General features: G+C 39.6%; 3 protein-coding genes and 1 long non-coding RNA gene across 7 annotated transcripts; 2 read left to right on the plus strand and 2 right to left on the minus strand.

Moving 5' to 3' along the window:
* Nucleotides 1-113: 113 nt before the first annotated feature.
* Nucleotides 114-7,481, minus strand: LOC131472209 (zinc finger CCHC domain-containing protein 7-like). 2 transcript variants are annotated; one of them, XM_058649120.1, is made up of 8 exons: nucleotides 6,691-7,481; nucleotides 5,212-5,264; nucleotides 4,742-4,852; nucleotides 3,494-3,667; nucleotides 3,226-3,261; nucleotides 2,899-3,003; nucleotides 2,529-2,646; nucleotides 114-1,431 (listed from the first exon to the last, which is right to left on the minus strand). In XM_058649120.1, the coding sequence occupies exons 1-8, from the start codon at nucleotides 7,067-7,069 to the stop codon at nucleotides 953-955; spliced, it is 1,455 nt and encodes a 484-aa protein (XP_058505103.1). In that variant the 5' UTR covers nucleotides 7,070-7,481; the 3' UTR covers nucleotides 114-952. The 2 variants fall into 2 exon arrangements, with proteins under 2 accessions (XP_058505103.1, XP_058505104.1); XM_058649121.1 differs by having other exon boundaries at nucleotides 115-1,431; nucleotides 3,494-3,664.
* A 606-nt stretch (nucleotides 7,482-8,087) lies between these two features.
* On the plus strand, nucleotides 8,088-10,994 carry LOC131472412 (paired box protein Pax-5-like). 2 transcript variants are annotated; one of them, XM_058649555.1, is made up of 7 exons: nucleotides 8,088-8,367; nucleotides 8,472-8,637; nucleotides 9,194-9,391; nucleotides 9,765-9,805; nucleotides 9,885-9,989; nucleotides 10,650-10,775; nucleotides 10,861-10,994. In XM_058649555.1, the coding sequence occupies exons 1-7, from the start codon at nucleotides 8,325-8,327 to the stop codon at nucleotides 10,875-10,877; spliced, it is 696 nt and encodes a 231-aa protein (XP_058505538.1). In that variant the 5' UTR covers nucleotides 8,088-8,324; the 3' UTR covers nucleotides 10,878-10,994. The 2 variants fall into 2 exon arrangements, with proteins under 2 accessions (XP_058505538.1, XP_058505539.1); XM_058649556.1 differs by having other exon boundaries at nucleotides 8,101-8,180.
* A 60-nt stretch (nucleotides 10,995-11,054) lies between these two features.
* LOC131472414 (uncharacterized) lies at nucleotides 11,055-16,317 on the minus strand. Its single transcript, XR_009242095.1, has 5 exons — nucleotides 15,457-16,317; nucleotides 14,514-14,605; nucleotides 12,832-13,050; nucleotides 11,454-11,602; nucleotides 11,055-11,187 (listed from the first exon to the last, which is right to left on the minus strand). It is a non-coding gene; the product is annotated as an uncharacterized LOC131472414 (long non-coding RNA).
* On the plus strand, nucleotides 12,872-17,557 carry LOC131472413 (uncharacterized). Of its 2 annotated transcripts, XM_058649559.1 has the most exons (5): nucleotides 12,872-13,105; nucleotides 14,519-14,609; nucleotides 16,247-16,287; nucleotides 16,390-16,628; nucleotides 17,151-17,557. In XM_058649559.1, exons 1-5 carry the CDS (start codon nucleotides 12,872-12,874, stop codon nucleotides 17,179-17,181), a joined length of 636 nt encoding a protein of 211 aa, XP_058505542.1. In that variant the 3' UTR covers nucleotides 17,182-17,557. The 2 variants fall into 2 exon arrangements, with proteins under 2 accessions (XP_058505542.1, XP_058505540.1); XM_058649557.1 differs by having other exon boundaries at nucleotides 16,390-17,557.
* Nucleotides 17,558-17,649: the final 92 nt, after the last annotated feature.

Genomic DNA, 17,649 nt, shown 5'->3' on the forward strand with positions numbered 1-17,649 from the left:
AGATATATGTCGCTTGGCACGAAGCAAACGCGCGTCATACGAATATATAAGTCACATAAAGGGGGTCGAGAAGCAATGTTTAAGTTCATACAACAACCTTCAGACGGACTTTTAGTACATATTTGGGGGTCGGGGTCGAGTTTCCGTGTCGGTGTGTTATCAGAGTTGACTGCTTTGGCCTGGCAAACCCCAGGCAGCTGCTCAGCTCATTAATAATTCAGCAGCTTCGTAGCAGAGGTAAAGGTTGGAAAACGCTTGTGTTTGAAGCCGTTTATCATCTACTACAGCAACACAAACCCTCACCCCTGTGTTTTAATGTTGCTAACGTGAGTGTAATCGCATAAAAACAAACCATACTTTGGATTTTTGTTCTAAAAATGCACGTTTATTGCATTTTTTTGTCTAAAAAATAATACAAAATAATTAGGCGTTTTACAAAGGCCAATCAGATGTCGGTCCCTTTTACCAAATCCAACAATGAGTATGAAAGCATACTCGAAACTACTGTATATTGAAACCATATCATTTGAACAAGCCAATATTGCTGTGGCCAAACTTAAATGGAGACAGTACAGGATAAAGGTGGATTTATGCAAGTCACACTGAGGATTATGATACTCCAACTTCAACTGGTGTTTTGCATAGAGAAGGCCAGACTCAGTTTTCCACATTTTCAATTCATACAAGCAGTTATTTATAACCACATCACCACCAACATCTAATAATTTCTTCTTCAGGGCCATAACCTACATCTCCATAACATTTAATCAAAGTTTGTCCTTTAGTACATATTAGCTATGCTGCACACAGACACAGAAACACAGCCAAAAACATTACCCCTTACCGCGAGAGGTAGTTAAAAAATTGATCAGTCGAAAGATAATTTGACACTTATTTTCCAGTCACATTTGTCACTATTAAAATAAGAATAAAGTAAAAAAACAGCCACACTTTATCTTCTTCTGTGACGTACTCTTTGCTTTGGGGAGATAAGGTTTTCACTTCCGATGTCTACATGAGGATACAAATCCCCACGTTTCATCCCTCCTCTCCTCTTCCACCTCTCTGCCTCTCTGCTTTTCTTGCTCCTTTTACCACCCACCTCATCCATCTTTCTCTTCTGTGGAGGGGGTGTAGCTTGGCAGTGACCACGACAAGGTGACTTGAAGGGGTCTACATGGCATGCTTCATCATCAGAATTGCCGCGAGGCCTCTTCAGTAGTCCTCCCTCTCGTCGGGCTTGAGCTTCTCTCCTGATTTTCTTCACCTGCTGTCTCTCTCTGCGTCTCTCAGGCCATGTCTTCCTCTTGGCAGCTCGGCTACATGTCTCCAGTTTTGTCCGGCTCCTCCCGTGGACTGGCTGATTCTGACCTGATGGTTCAGTCAAGTGCTGTTGGTCTGAAGGGTGTGTGGATCCCAGGCCCACAAGCTCTGTAACGACAGAACATTTTGTATGAAGGTTGTTGTTTACAACAGTTCTCCAATCAATGTGTCTTTATCAACGGATAAAAGCGTCTGCTAAATGACATGTCATGTATTATCAACAATAGGTCAAACACAATGTGAAAAAAGCTGTTTACAGACCTACCCGCAGAGGATTATCAACACAGCTAAACGATTTGGGGAAATAACAGATATTGGAATCGTAATTGTTTTATAATACAATATTTCTAAGTCAAGCTTCAGTTTAATATTTGCAGGCATATCATGTAATAGGTTTAAAATCTGATGAAGCAATAGCATAAAAACATAATCAAGAAAGAGAAATTTTTTTTAGTAGTTTACTTGTTTGAAGTTGTTCAAACAAGTAGTTAAATGACTGTCATTTAATAAGTAAAATGATAACAAATTATCATCATCATAATAATAATTCAAATAAAAAATAATGGGGCCTTGCTGTAAACAATTTCTATCATTGAAATTGTTTTGATTTTTTTTAATAGCTCAATTTGCAAGCTAACTGCATTGTTACAAATTACAATTGCTGAAAATTATTAATTGCGCAGCCCTAAATATCAACAAACACTACAGAACATGTGTGTCTTTCAGCTTTACTGTGTTGGTTTTCTTGGTCCTCCACCTCACCACTTTTACCAACTCAAACAGACCAGGTCAGTGACCAGTGAGTTAACACAAAGGCACATTTGCAAGAGACCAAAAAGAAACATTTTGAATTTAAATTCAAAATGTGACAACATGTCAGTGTTGTGTTTACAACTTGCTTACTCAAAGTGGAAAACAATACTGACAATAAAAAACAACGTTGTTTTGAAGAATAAATTAACACAACTCTTTTCTTTGTTGACCTCTAGTGTTTGAACTTCAACAAACACAAGTGAAAAGCTTTATACCATCAGCCGCTTAGGGCACTAAAACACTGTGATACACCTGGTCATTAGTTATTCTATAAGCATATAATTACAGAACTGGTATATATCTTATCCAACATGACCAACATATATGAGTTGAAGATATAATAATAATAAAAATAATAATAACAATCTTATGTAACAGTAATGTTTTGTCACCTTTTGTTTCATTTTGCGTCCTGGTACAATAGTGGAGGGTGTCTGCAATGGTGTCATAGTGGCAAACATAAGGCAATGAAGGGAAAGTTCCACTGACCATCCTCCTCTTAGTGCACTCCTAATACAGACAAAGAGACAGCGACACAAAGGTAGACATGAGACAATTTGGAGAATAGTGCTGTTGCAAAACACATTAATTAAGTGAATAAAATGATGAATAAAAAGATGAGGGAGAGGCAAGAGAGACTGGACACAGTTCAAAGTGAGGATCAAACAACAGTGGATTAAAATTAAGTTTGGCCCAACAACACACAGAGAAAGGCCACAATGAGAAGATGTAAGGAAACAATTTATTTTATTCATCACTTACAAAGCCATAATGCCCCCTCTTAGAGCAATTGTAACAATGAGCAAAGCATCTCTTATATTTGAGGGTGTGGGTTCTCTGTGGCCTTAGAGGAACCTCTAACCGGATCTGGAGGACAAGACAAAAAAAAAAGGAGTGCTTTAAAACATGGAAAAAGAACACATGTCACTGTCTGATTTAAAAGGATCCCCTGCTGTCTTCTGTTTAAAGAGTTTCTTTTTTATAATTTCAAGCAAAAGCACTAAAATCTCAGAAAAAGACAAATGTTGAGCAACTTGCTTTTTAAAATCATTGAGATGAGAAAGTGTACTTAAATCAAAAATGACTCACCGTCTTGTGATACTGTCGCCATGTATCAGGGCAGGTCTGAGGAAACCCACAAACGGGGAACATTTAGAAACATTAAAATACAATGTTTAACTGAACTTAGGATGAGGAACTGTTTGTCAATAAAACAGCACTTCATACACACAAGTGCCTGAGACTACACGAAATCTGTCACACTTAACCAACAAATGCTTTTCAAATTTTTGTCCTTCAACACAATAAAGCATACGCTAAAACGGGAATAGACCCGGGGGCTGTGAGACCCACTCACGTCAGAGAGGTGTCCTGTCATCCCACAACGCCAGCAGAGCTGGTTCCACACTGGGGGCTTCTCACAGGGCCTGAGGCCATGTAAAGGCAGCGCACAGCTAGGGCATGGGCGACTTGGACAGTCCCTCTGGATGTGGCCCTTGATCCCACATAGGACACACGTTGGATATTTCTGCTGATGCAGAGACAAAAAAGATTTTTGTCAACAGTTTTATGATAAAGGTTAGTATCTTCCATCAGCAGTCGTTCTCTACAGGTGACCTTGGGACTACAACAACAATGATGGCTCTTTACATCTTGTGGTAGCCTGTCTGGAAAGGCATGAGTTATGAGCAGCAAATCTGTTAAACACAGATCCAGTCCCTTAGTTCTACAAATCACTACACACTCTTTTTAGCCTGATATTTAAAATCATATTCAGAGCACATATTCTGCAGGGTTTTTTTTCAACCTGGCAGCATAACTTTTCACAACAGTGCAGAAATATTCTTTATGTCTAGGCAGCTGAGAAATATTTATGACTTTTAAAACAGACCAAGACAAAGATTTGTGTTCATACTGTGCCAGTTCAAATGCTGTCAATTGTTTTGATGAATGGGACACCGCTGCCCTGATGCATAAAATGTTGTAGATTTGCAACTAAAACGGAACATGCAGGAGCTAGATTCATAAAGCTGTGTGTGTGTCACTGTGGAAGTAAGTCGAGTCACAGGCCACGTTTCCACTCCCACATGTCACCATAACTGGATGTAGAGACACCCTTATACATCTGTTTTACATGCAAACACTAACCACCAATCACTAGCATTAACAACAGCAAACAACGACAACGGCGTGGTTCTCCAACAACATTAAACATCAAAGTGCACTGCGCTGTTACACACAGCTGTTGACATATACAACCTTTAATCTATCAATGGCATCACACATATCGGTAAATGTATCATTGCAGCAATATCTCACTCATAATTAATAGTAAATATGTTGACTTACTTTTAAACGTAATAGAATAGGCTACTTCAAATTTGGGAATAAATTAAAGTGTCACTGATGGTGAAATAATCACAAACATAGACATCAAACATATTTAACAAAAAAATTAAAGTCTAGTACATAGATCTTTAAAAAAAACATTTTTTAAAATTAAATACATTTAAGCCAGAAGTCTCAGCAGCTGGGTAGGAATTTTACTGACAGTGTAAGAGAATATAATATGCATGTCAGCCAAAAGGGGTGTGTCTTCTTTTACCTTTTGGTAGTAGCAGCTTTTAGCACCATGTCCTGTCCTGTTGCAGATGTTACAGATCACATCACGACCAGGCATAAAGTAGCGGCTGGTCAGAGACCGATTAGCACCACACTGGATGATATCAGAAGAAAAGGAAGTTTTACTATACTATTACATCAAATGTGCGACATCAGTAAGTTCATACTGAAACATTAGTTTAATGCCATTTTGAAAAATTGTTTTTTGAAGCTTCCGAAATCTATACTGACAACTTGATTACCCACTGCTGTATAAAAATGTGCAATAAAATTTACAATAAATCTTAACAATAAATATCCAGTCACTAGGAGCAGTTGCTTGTGTGTCAGTATTGTAATAAAATGTATTGGTGCATGTGCTGCTTGTATTAGTAAAACAATACAGAAGACACATTTCACAGAATAAATAAGCCCTTGTTATGCTCCTTAAAATAGATATATACCAAAAGTTACCTTGTCTTTCTCTAATACAGCCCAAGTATCTGTAAATGTCTTCATAACTGGATCTGTGTTGAAGGGAACATTGAGAAGAATGAGTTATAAATACATAAAAATTGTTCAATTCAACACAAGCCATGGTGGAGTAGCTCTCATGATGAATACTTCTTGAACTGCAACACACATTTTCAAAAACTGCCTTAAGACAAAAGGACAGATCAGGAGTTTAACCAAGCATGAAGACGCTGTCTTTCCCAGGAACTACGTCTTATAAAAAGATGTAGTCCTCACAGCTCAAAATCACTCAGGATTGTGAAAATAAATATCACCTGTGTGCCAGTGTACTGCAGACAAAACTAGAAGAAGAGGTTGTGCAGGGCAGCATCCCAGTTCAATACGAGTTCCTCCAATAATGCAAAGCCAAACAAGTGAGTGTATGTTCACAAAAACACGAGTACATGTTGAGCAAACTGGCTCTGTGCAAGTTAAAAAATAAATTGCACTCCCACAGAGAAGCTGTAGTTGTCTGAGCTGATAACTCTGCTACACCACGAAAAATTACAGATGGTCGTCTTATCCACTGTTGAATAATATAAGGAAAGGATATTTTTACTTAACTGTAACAGAAAACTGATTATTCTAATAATTATACATATTGTTTCATAAAATATTAAACTGGAAGTCATTAATATTCCTATAGTTCTGTGGCCAGTTTGCGTTGCAAGGATATTCACTATGTTTTCATACAACACACACTCAAATTCCTAGGTATTATTAGAGGTATATCTTTTAATCTGTTGGGTTAATTATTTTGCCTTTTTAAAAAACAAATTAAATCAGTGATTACTCAAATAGGTTGATTTACACATATTTGTTCTGCGAAACCTGATAAACGCTGTCAAGTGACTTATTCAAAAGTTTTTTTGGAAGTCTCAAAGTGCTACACAGATACAGTAGTATAAAAGCATACCTTAGACTAAGAGCAAGCATTAAAACATACATTAAAAGCAAGTTGCAGCCCCATTAAAATGCTTTCCTGAACAGAAAATTCTTGAGCTGTTTTTTAAAACAGTCCACGGTCTGTGGTGCCCTCAGGTTCTCTGGGAGGGCAACAAAGACCACATTGTTTGTGTCATTACGGACGCAAACAACATGGTAGTATGGTAATAACCGTAATAAATTACCTATCTTTTAAAAAAGGATTGCCATACTATTACCATTTGGTTACTGTACTATAATGTGTTGTGTGATTCTGTGTATCATTTATTAGTTATTCAGATGAAAGGAAAAAAGAAAACATATCACCTGAGCCTGAAAACACAGACTACAATACACGTTTTCAAGTCTGACATTTTGAAGTATTTATAGTATTGTAATTATTATTATTTTTTTCAACATCTCAAGGCTAAAGATTATATTTCAGCCCACAAGGACACTCCTGGACATAATCTATTTAAACGTCCCTGTGGTAAACCTTTGAAAAACCACACTAACCTTTAACTACAGACTCATCTTCAGAGCTGCTCCAGTATCCCAGATTCAGCTGAATGCTCGAGTCTTCCTCTTGCTCCTCTCCTCCCAGGATCATCCAATCCTCCACAGGCTGCTCACAGTCCTCCTCCTCCTGTAAGAAGGCAGGAGATGAAGTCGAGCTGGGGCTGCTGTCCTGCAGAGCCCGCCCACGGGTGATGGAGAAGGCCAGAAGAAGTGGAGGAGAATTGTCCCTGCTGAGCTGTGGAGCTTGTTTACAGCGGTTCTGGTGTTTCTGATCAATTGAATTGATCGGTCCCTCTCCATCATCTGAACTACAGTAGCTCTCAACATAAGTGGCCTCCTCCCTGTCACCATCCTTCTCGACTTTGATGATATCCATTTTACGACACTATGACTAAACAGCGCCACATGGCGACTGCACGATGCTCTGCCATCGCACCAGTTACTACGATTTACGTATTATTTCTACGACAGAAATGAAACAAATCCTGCCTTGTATTCTTGACTGTGAACGTAAACATATATCATAATTATACGACAGTTAATGTAAGGCTAACTCCACGCTAACCCAAGTAAGCTCCGTAGTAGTAAAGTGTGTTACGGTAGCGTATATATTCGACTCCACAATGCCAAACAAAGTCTGACGTATTTAACGACGAGTAACCTTTCTTGTTCACATATTGCGAAATTAAAATATGAATCCTTTCCCCTTCAAGTTACGGGTTGTTGGTCCCACGCTTGTTTACATGCGTCTAGGACATTTCACCCGGCGTTTCCGGAAAATAGTTGGCCAACCAAAACTGAACCCGTCGTTGAAAAGACAAATATGAGTTTGGGCGTCAGTGCTGTTCCCGGAGTTGTTGCCGTTGTATCATTTCTGTCATGTTACACAATGTCATGTCTTGTTTTCTCATATCGCAAAACATGTTTTCAATCTTTAGAAGCATGAAAACACCTCAAAATGAAACAGATGTGTAATCTGAGGGGCTCTTTTGACCCACACAGCAAAGGGTTGACTCAGACAAAGGAAAATAAACTATTTATTTGTTTGTTTGATGAAATAATTCAGAAATAATGTTTGGCGTGTACGATTGAGGTCTGTCTCTTTAAGGTGAATTTTGGTGTATTATACTTAAAGCTGCATGGTTAAAGTGTCTTTAAGTCAATATTCATTGATAATGAAATGATGATAACTTGATTAGAGGCGGAAAAGTGGTCACTATAAGGGACAGCGTTGTTATGCAATTGTTTATTTTTATGGTAGATATTTAACCTTCAGTAGGGATTTGGACTCGTGATGACATCTCAGACATCCTGGCTCTAGTCCTGAGAATACTAAAAACAACGGATGACACCACCTTCATTGGCAATGAGCGCGACTGTCCAATCAAAATCAAAGTGTCGTGCCGCTGTCCGCAGCTCAGACGCTGAAAGCAGCAGAGAGGGAGGAGGCGCAATGTCAGCGACAACAGTGCAAGCAACGGGACAGAGTATGTGGATAGTTTTTTCTCTGGAGAAAACAACAAACTTTAAATCCTGTTTTTTCCCTCAATAACATTTAGACTTTGTAGTCAGTATCATTGCAGCGTGTAAAGTTCTGTTATATTGAGGTGCCACGCACACAACAGTGTGTGATGGAAGTGTGCTTTGGCCAAGTGCCGTTTACCGTTACGCACAGTAAGTAGCGCAGGTTACGCTGCCTCCTATGTCCGTTTGATCTATAAACACGAGGTAAATTACACATGAAAGCTCAGTTGTTACTCTGTGCCTCCGGTGCTCAGGACCTGGTGGTGTGAACCAGCTCGGCGGAGTTTTCATTAACGGGCGCCCGTTACCGCACGTGTTGAGACAGCGCATTGTGGAGCTGGCGCAAGTCGGCGTACGTCCCTGTGAGATCTCCCGCAGCCTGCGCGTCAGTCACGGCTGTGTCAGCAAAATACTGACCAGGTATGCAACAATTTTATATTATTATTTTCTCTGTCTGTCTGTATAGTTAAATGAGTTGTGGCTGAGTTCCATTTAGCTTTCTTGATTTCAGAGTAGGCTACGTGCAGGTTCACTCTCACACTGTTCTCACTGTGTGGAATGTGATCAATATTGCACGTGCTTTTCCTGCTATAACATGTCAAAATGGCTGTGAATAAGGCCAGTTTGATAATGAACAATATATTAATGCTGCTCAGTTATTTAAAATGTATACATGTATTATGTTTTTTTGTGGATGAGGGCTCTGGTTGCTCTTAAAAAGCCTCACGTTCTTTGTAACAATAACAAGACATGATAACATTGTGATGTTAGCTGACCTGAGCTATTATGGTTGCGTGTGATTGGCTGATTGGATATTTGCATAAATAAGTCACAGGTGTTCCTCAATAAAACATCTCAGCAAATACATTTTTTGGTGATTTCATTTCACTTTTACAATCATGTGTCTTCTCTTGCTTTATGAACTTAAATACTAAAACACCGTCAGCTCCTGAAAGACATGAAATTGTTTGTGCAGGTACAATGAGACAGGGAGCATCAGACCAGGAGTGATCGGAGGCTCGAAGCCCAAAGTGGCCACTCCCAGAGTTGTGCAAACAATCCTGCAGTGGAAACACACCAACCCTGCCATGTTCGCCTGGGAGATCAGAGACAGGCTGGTGCTCGAGCAGGTGTGTGACCAGGAGAGTTTGCCCAGTATCAGCTCCATCAACAGGTACAGGGGACATCACCTGTAAGATAAGTGTGTGCCTGACAACTTGAGATCATCATCATCACGACTCTTACTTTACTTTTACTTTTGTAGCATTGGGGGTATCTTTCTTTCTTTTTTCCATTGTTGTGCAGGCAAAAGTATGAATTCTTATTCAGTGATGTGGTTAAAGTAACACTCGTATAAAAGATACATAATAGACTGTACATGTCTGACTGTTACTTTGATTTTTATCATAATAAGGGGTTGTCTTTATTGCATGCATTCATCATATAAATAATTAAACAATTAAATAAAAAAAAGAGAAAATCAAAGGTAAATTCAATACTGATTTATATATAATTAAATTAGTTCATTAAAAAAGTTGTCTTTTCAGAATCATAAGAAGAAATTTCCAGTCTGAGTCCTGTGGAGTTGGTAAGTTTCACTTTTTCTCTCTCCTCTTTCACTCACCTCTCTCTCTAATGTTTCCTGTCACTGACCTCTGCCCCTGCAGTGTCATCCCCCTCATCAGTTGCCATGGGAACACCCCAATCCTCTGAGTCCACCTATTCTATCAGTGGTATTCTTGGGATCAGAAAATGTAGCAGCAATAAAGACGGTAATATGAGTTTATTGGATTCTGTTTGATGGAGACAAGTAATTCAATCAATAATGTCTGAATCCGTAAATGGAACTGCTGATAAACCTTTGGTGGCTAAATGACATTAAGTTTCTAAAGAAAATAAAGAAGTAACCTTTCTTCTTTTCTTGTGTTTTTTTATTGACAAAAATATCAGGTAGGCCTTTTTAACATTTGCATACATTTAACATAACATTTACTCATTTATCATTGTATTTGGTGACTGATCTGACACCAGCTGTCACCTCAGCCCCCTGCTCCTCCCTCACCTCTGCCTCTCATTACAGGCCTGCTTACACCTCACACCCCTCCATCACTGAGACCATTAGAACTCGAGATCAAGCAGATAAATATGCAACGTTACATGTGGGAACATGTGCATGTGTTTTGTCCTTCTAATTAGAATGTGGGAGGATAAACAGGTAGGAAGGGGATTGATATTTATTAGTAGACACATGAAGTTCAATAATTTTTAATACTATACTGCAAGGTTTTTCCTATACAGCATCCACACCTTGACCGTCCCTCCCTCTCTGATCGACAATGACAGTGATTTTTAGCATTTGCTTGTATCTTTGGTCTTACATGTATGTTCCTCTTTGACTATGTTGACTTTGCTCATGTGAGTGTGTTTTGCAGACAGGGACCTCTCCTGCTTCCTACATTATGATGAGCCGTGTTCCTGCAATGACACCAGAGCACATCCTGACCCCTGCCGGACCTTTTACCCTGTTCTGCCGTGTGATCCGAATCCTAAATTGATAGGTCAGACTGCAAAAACATTCACTCACTGTTGTCTTAAAATGATGACGATGATGAGTATTTTTGTCAAACTATTTTTGTCTGGTAGGGTTTCCATGTTTTTGAAGCTGGAGGAAGATGAAGAATATCATTCATTCATTCATCTTCTACTGCTTTATCCTCCACATGAGGGGGCACTGGCAAATCCCGGCTGATATAGGGCCAAAGGTGGGGTCACACCCTGGACACGTGGCCCAATCCATCACAGAGACATAGAGACAAACAAGCATCCACTCTCACACTCACATCTACAGTCAATTTAGAGTGTCCGGAAACTGGAGAACCTGGAGAAAACCGACATTCACATGGTGAGAACATGTGAACTCCAAGGAGAAAGGTCCTTGTTCCGACCGGGTCGTGAACCCGGGTCTTCTTGCTGCAAAGACAAGAGTGAAGAAGAATATCATTGTTTGTGCTCAACACAATGGGATTTTAACAACTGGATTGACTTTTATCACATATTTGCAAGTAGACTCCAATAAAACTGAAATGACATGGAACATACTCAGTGTGTTATTTACATAACGGGGGCTCAAGACATATAGTGTTATTTCAGAGGGTTAACAGGGCTTCATCAGTCCTACATATTATCCCGGCCATTTCCTCCCCAGTCAGTGGCCGAGGTAGAGCATCATTAGAGACCTCATGATGGAGAACAGTGATTGCTCTTGCTCCTTAGTGCTCTGCCCTCGAGGATGACGGATTCAAGGAGAAGATGGGAGCTGCCGGAGGGACCGTAAGGGTCAGCGAACACAGCTGAGAGGGGAATCTGTGGCAGTGGTCGCATCAGTCTGCAGGAGGCATGTAGAGCAACACACACACACACACGTTACACATATTAGTTGTTGTAGCCTGCTGGAAATGAATGCAGGTGTTTCACATGTTTATTGAAACAATGTATTAAACCCTCTGTTGGCTGCCTCTACAGACAACAAAGGACTTTTAATTCCATATATATTGTAAAATATAACTGCATGGGCAAGATTCAGAGAACTGTGTTTTCTGAATAAGGAGGATTTATACATACACATTCATATACAGTGCTAAAAAAAAAGTATTAGACCAACATCCAAAGCCACAGTTGCCCTAAATTAACAGCATTGGTAATTATCAAAATAATTGTTTATGTTTCTTTATTGGTTAATACACCAGTGTGTAGCTGAAGCTCCTGCACGTAATGATATTATTTAAAACTGAAAAACTAGTAAAGCAGTGTTACTATTTCTTGATTAAAATGTCAAATTATAGTTATTGACTTGTATTTCTGAACAGAAAATTGTTTTAGTGGTTGAATGTTGCGATAGAGAAGCCCACTCAAATTTGGGTATAAAAAGGTGAATTCTGTTTGTAATTTAAATAACAATAACATGTTTAGTTTAAAACAAGTTTTTGAAAGATTTTCTAAAATATTTATGTTCTCTCGTTTTAATGATGTGGTCTAATAAAGTTGTTAAGCACTGGTGTCATGTTTTTAAATTAATCTTTTATGTGGCTACAGATGATAAAGAATATGTCAATAGAGTGGAATATTCCATTAAAGGATAAAAATGTGCATAATAACTATAAAGAAAAAAGTGCACACAGTGTGGAATGCAGACAGACCGGCTTCCAGCATCATTTATAATTACTGAGTCAATGTTTTCATGTGCTGAGTTACCACTCTAAGCAGATACACTTTAGAAACTATGGCAACATAAAGAAAACACAGTTACATTTTTGTTTCTGCACTCATTTATATCAGCTTGTTATTCTGCAAACTGTAAAGCACAGATGTTCGTTACTCTCAGTTTAACGCTGGACAAATCATAGCCGAGAAACTAAAACCCCTTTTTATTAACATGAAGCTTAAACTGTGATATGTTTTATATTTTTTGTTGTTTTTCATTTCTCATGTTGAAAAAAAAAGTGTATAATTATACTCAGGGTGATAAAGGAATAATGTCAGAGGCTGATACTCTGCCTCTCCCTGTCCCCAGGCTCTCTCACTTTCTCAGCCTTGTTGTTGCCACAGAGAACAAACCTGCACAGTTGCTGTTGCTCAGTCAACAGCAACATCAACAATGATGTGCAGTCGGTGTCCGGTCCGTCGTCTCAAAGACATGAGGGGCCTCGGCGGTCATGACGAGGATGAGGATGGTGATGATGATGATGATAATCGTACATGTTGTCAGGTTCGATCAGCGGGCAGCAGCTGTGACGCGTTCAGAGACAACCACTGTCTGGATCAGATGATCATCATCTGTAGGAAGTATGAGCAAACGCAAGAAGGTGTTTTATTTTCCCATGTTTCACAGGTGAGATCGAGTGAAAAGGTGTTTCTCTTAGCAGCTACTGCCACTGCTGACCACACTGTACTCTTCATACAACGAGGCTTGTGTTGTGTTTATGTTGCAACTGCTGCACATACTATAACATCTGTGCTTTTACTAATGTCAGTTTGAACTGTTATATAAAATCTTTACTTGCAGCTGCTACTGATACATTTAGATATTCCATGGCTTCTTGCAATTTGAATCATTTTACTTTGTAACATATTCTGGTTCAAGGAAGTAGTGTAAACAACGCACAAACACTGGTGCCTTATGTTAGTCATCTGTCAAGTAGTCTGTTTAATAGATATATGATTAACAGTGGTGTGCACAGGGGTGGGCAGCACGCTAAAGTGCCCTCTTCAGTGGTAAAAACATGATGTGGGGCCCAGCTGCTTCTTGCATCAGGTTAAAAAGAAATCTCATTGACCTAAAAAAAAGAGATACAATTTTTGTTTCAGTGATATTTTAGACCCTTAAAAAATCTACAGTTCATTGGGATATTAATAATCAATGGCTTCCTTGCATATTTTCAAACATTGGTGGCAAACACTGCTACAAAACACAACGTGAACTTGCTTAATTAAACAATAATGTTTGAAAATTCAGCCCCAAGAGCTGGGCTCTGCCTTTGGCCCCAGGTTTCACTGGTGGTGTCAGTAGGTGCCCTTTTTAATTTTCGCCCCTGTCCTTCCAAATGTCTGTGCACGCCACTGAGAGAGAGAGAGAGAGAGAGGAAGTGACTCCCAACATTATATCTGTAGCACAGATGACTATGAACATAGAGGTTTTTGCAGATTCAACTACGAGCTAGTTTAAACATATATGACACACAGACCACAGAAGTGCAGTCACCAATTGTATTGCATGCTGTATATTAAGCACAAAACACTCGATATGTATTCAAGGAATGACGTCTAGAAACAAAATTGATCCTTTTTATTGAAAAAAAATCAATTTCAAGTTATTTGCCAGTAAGATTATACTTTCAATTCTGATTTTGGTGCTTCTATTTACAATAAAACATGTCTGTCACAATTCATTAATGACTGAATTAAAAGTCCTACCACCCAAACAAAAGTCCTTAAAGGGACATCGAGTCTTGTGAAGTGTTAAGCTCAGTGTCAGGCTGTTCCCTCCTGAAGCACATGATGTCATAACTGAGTTCAAGTAGGAGAATGTTGCGGACGATTGGGTAATATCTCATTTATCTCATTCATCTCATCAGTGAGATTTAAGTGACTTGATTATGATTCATGATTATGATACACCCTGGAAACACACACTCCAGTTATACTTTATACAAATAATGACATTGACTCGACACTGGTATTGTAAAATAAATAAATAAAGAAATGTAAGTTTTATGAATGAATAAATAAATACACTGTACCGTAGGTAAATGCACAGGGGAGAAAAGAGCCGTGCAGGGGAAAGTGGCTGCCGATGACCTGCCTCCTGTTTTCCCTGGTGGTGTTCACTTTCCTGAGTGAGTAACAAAACTCACATGTTGATCGTGTGTGTGTGTGTGTGTGTGTGTGTGAACTCATTTCTGCAAAAGAAAAATCTTTGAAGATGTGGCGGCAGAGTCACACCACTGACTATGTTGATGTTCATGGACAGAAAAATGAAGCAGTAAAAACGGTGGGCTGACACATATCTGTGCAGGGACACAGTCAAATCTCAAGACTATCTAGTCATCATGGAGAAAGCTCAGTCTCAGGCGCAGTTTAACCGTTATTCAACCAGTAATAAAAATTTATTTTCAAGGAAACAATAAAATAATAAAATATACATAAAAATCTACTTTAAATCTACAAAATGCCATTTAAAACAACATATTCAGCAGTGTTTCATTTTGGCAAAACACCTACAACCAGACATTTCTGCCTCCAAATCATTTAAAAAATACTTTAAACGTGTCCAATGAGACCTTGATTCTTCCAATTCGGACAATGTGGCTTGTTCCAAGAAGAAGGAGCACAGCTTTTTCCCTCAGAGTGTGAGTCCTCCAACAGGATAATGACCCAAAACACAGCTAAAAAAGAAGCACCTGTGAGGTGAGTGGTGCGTAAAAACTTTGGACTATTCCAGATTACCAGATCTTCATCCTTAATATCAATTCTATGGAAAGATCTGAAAAATACTCAAGAACAGACCTGAGACAGCTACAGCAGTTTGTTGAGGAAGAGTGGGGCAAAAGTGTTATTGGGAGATTCTTATGGTGAAAGTGGACCAACAAATGTGTCCACATCTGAAAATACAAACTGATAATTGTGTTACTTTAAACTATTGTATTGTTGACTTTGTATTGCAGTGTATATACAGTAACTTACCTTTAGGTGTGAGTGTGAGAGTGGATGGTTGTTTGTCTCTATTGGCGCATTTCCACCGGCTCTACTCGCCTCGCCACGGCAAAGTTTAAGTAGTGTTTCCACTAGCATAGTACCTGGTACCAGGTACTATATTTAGTACCTGCTCCGGCGAGGTTCCAAGCGTGCTAGTAGTAGGTACTATGCGATGATTGGTCAGCGGACTGCCGGCCGCTGAGTGGCCAGAGTCCCGTCACAGGAAGATACGTCCCACTCTCAAATCAAGACGAACAGCGCCGAACTGTAGATCACTTAAAACTACTTAATAATCCTAAAAACGTGGGTTCATCTTCAACAACTACCAGGGAAACCTCTATATTTAACAGCAGTCTTTTAAAGTGGAGTGGTGTATTTAGGGACGGCGCCAGCGACCGCGTCACAGACCTGCAGGCTGTGCTCCGGAGACGTGTGGACAGAAATCAAGCCGAACAGTGCCGAATTATAGATCAGTTAAAACTACTTAAAAATCCTGAAAGTCACCTAGTCACGTGTTTGTGTGTGCGTGTCGCGTATAAAACAAGTCACCGTAGTTTCACTCAGCCGTGCAGTGATGACTCCGCCCACGTTAAGTAGGTACTTTTTTGTAGTGGAGATGCGACCTAATCGTGCCGTGCCGAGGAGAGGCGGGGCGAGTAGAGCCGGTGGAAACGCGCCATATGTGTCCCTGTGATGGACTGAATTGAAGTTTTCACCATATTTTAGCGCACATTTTCACCCACAAATCATGAGTGTTTCTGTCTTTTTCTGGCTGAAGTGGGAAAAGTTGGCAAAGACAGGAAAGAGGCACGGAACTATGTGAGCGAACAAATCATCGAAACACTATAAAACATTCGTAATTTTCTGAGGTACAAAACAAAAGCAGTGACACGTCCTTGTTCTCTTTCCCTTTCTTTTTAGGACGCTGACGTCTTTCCTTTATCCCGAGCCGCGTGGCTGCTGGGCTCTCTGCTCTTCTGGACCATCTGGTTGCTCCTGCGCCTCCTTCAGCTGATGCTCTGGTTCATCAAAGGGCTTCTGTGGTTCATCTCCATCGCCGCGTCTCCACTGTGCTGCTGTTTGTCCTTCCTTCTGTCCTGTGTCCTGCTGCTCCTGCACTACTTATGTGATGCTGTGTATTTTGCCACCAGCAGCCCTGTGTATGTTTACAGCATGTGTCTCACTATTGTATTATTTCTGTTCATCTTCACATTAACCTGTGGGAACAGATAACAGCTGATCTGCAAAACTTATGGTCTCACTTTCAGAAATAATAACAATAGTGTATCAGAGGTGGAAAGTAAAGATTTACATTTACTGAAATGAGTAGTTTTTTTGTGTGCTTGTTCTTTCTAAAGTCATTTTAAAATTTTGTATTTTTACTTTTACTTAAGTATGTTTTTTTGGAAGTACTGCTCTTCACCAAGTTTTAAACCACATCCGTTACTGAGTAACAAAATGTCAAAATATAATGAAATCACGCTCCAGAAACTTTGGCAGCGAACAGTGAGGACAGGTGAAGGATGAGGACTGAGGACAGGTGAACGACGAGGACAGGTGAATGATGATGAGGACAGAGGACAGGTGAATGATGATGAGGACTGAGGACAGATGAACGATGAGGACAGATGAATTGGCCCTAATTAAGGTCCCTTATTTACGTTGCTTGTTCTTTCTGTCAGTACACGGAGAAGCTGGACCTGGAGCAGGTGAAGTCCATGGATTTAAATAAACCGTTTGTGACGTCGGCCATCTTCACTTTCACTCTACAAAAAGAGGTTGTGCTGCACAAGGTGTGGCGCCGATGAAACGCTGGCACATTATTATCTATACATTGTCTGTTGTCTGTGGAAACAAAGTTGTAAACATGAGAAAATGTCTTTCCCTTGCTTCGTGCGATGGTGCAGGTGGACAATCTTTCCACAGGAGAGGAGTGGAGGTGTTACCTTATCTTCAAGGTCCCTGAGTGAGTGACATTTGTGACCTTTGACCCATTTTGACTGATACATTATGTGCTTACATATTATATTTTGTCAGCACTTAAATTTGTAAAGGTTTGCCTTTAATTAAAAACAATTCATTTGTGAGAGATTTGTGTTCACTTGTCCTTTTTGCACGACACAAGAAAGAACCCAAACCTTGTTTTAAACAAACGACAAGTTTTTACTATAACATGATGTT

The sequence above is a fragment of the Solea solea genome, chromosome 14 (genome assembly GCF_958295425.1).
Source record: "Solea solea chromosome 14, fSolSol10.1, whole genome shotgun sequence".
Lineage (NCBI taxonomy): Eukaryota > Metazoa > Chordata > Actinopteri > Pleuronectiformes > Soleidae > Solea > Solea solea.

Coding starts and splice junctions, on each gene's coding strand:
- LOC131472209 (XM_058649120.1), bottom strand. CDS start 7,069: ATGGATATCATCAAAGTCGAGAAGGATGGTGACAGGGAGGAGGCCACT. Junction 3,262..3,493: donor TGACAGGACACCTCTCTGAC/GTGAGTGGGTCT, acceptor GGGTTTCCTCAG/ACCTGCCCTGATACATGGCG. Junction 1,432..2,528: donor GACGCAAAATGAAACAAAAG/GTGACAAAACAT, acceptor CTGTCGTTACAG/AGCTTGTGGGCCTGGGATCC.
- LOC131472412 (XM_058649555.1), top strand. CDS start 8,325: ATGGAAGTGTGCTTTGGCCAAGTGCCGTTTACCGTTACGCACA. Junction 8,638..9,193: donor GTCAGCAAAATACTGACCAG/GTATGCAACAAT, acceptor TTGTTTGTGCAG/GTACAATGAGACAGGGAGCA. Junction 9,806..9,884: donor GTCTGAGTCCTGTGGAGTTG/GTAAGTTTCACT, acceptor CTGCCCCTGCAG/TGTCATCCCCCTCATCAGTT.
- LOC131472413 (XM_058649557.1), top strand. CDS start 12,872: ATGATGTGCAGTCGGTGTCCGGTCCGTCGTCTCAAAGACATGAGGGGC. Junction 13,106..14,518: donor TATTTTCCCATGTTTCACAG/GTGAGATCGAGT, acceptor ACTGTACCGTAG/GTAAATGCACAGGGGAGAAA. Junction 16,288..16,389: donor GGAAAGAGGCACGGAACTAT/GTGAGCGAACAA, acceptor CTTTCTTTTTAG/GACGCTGACGTCTTTCCTTT.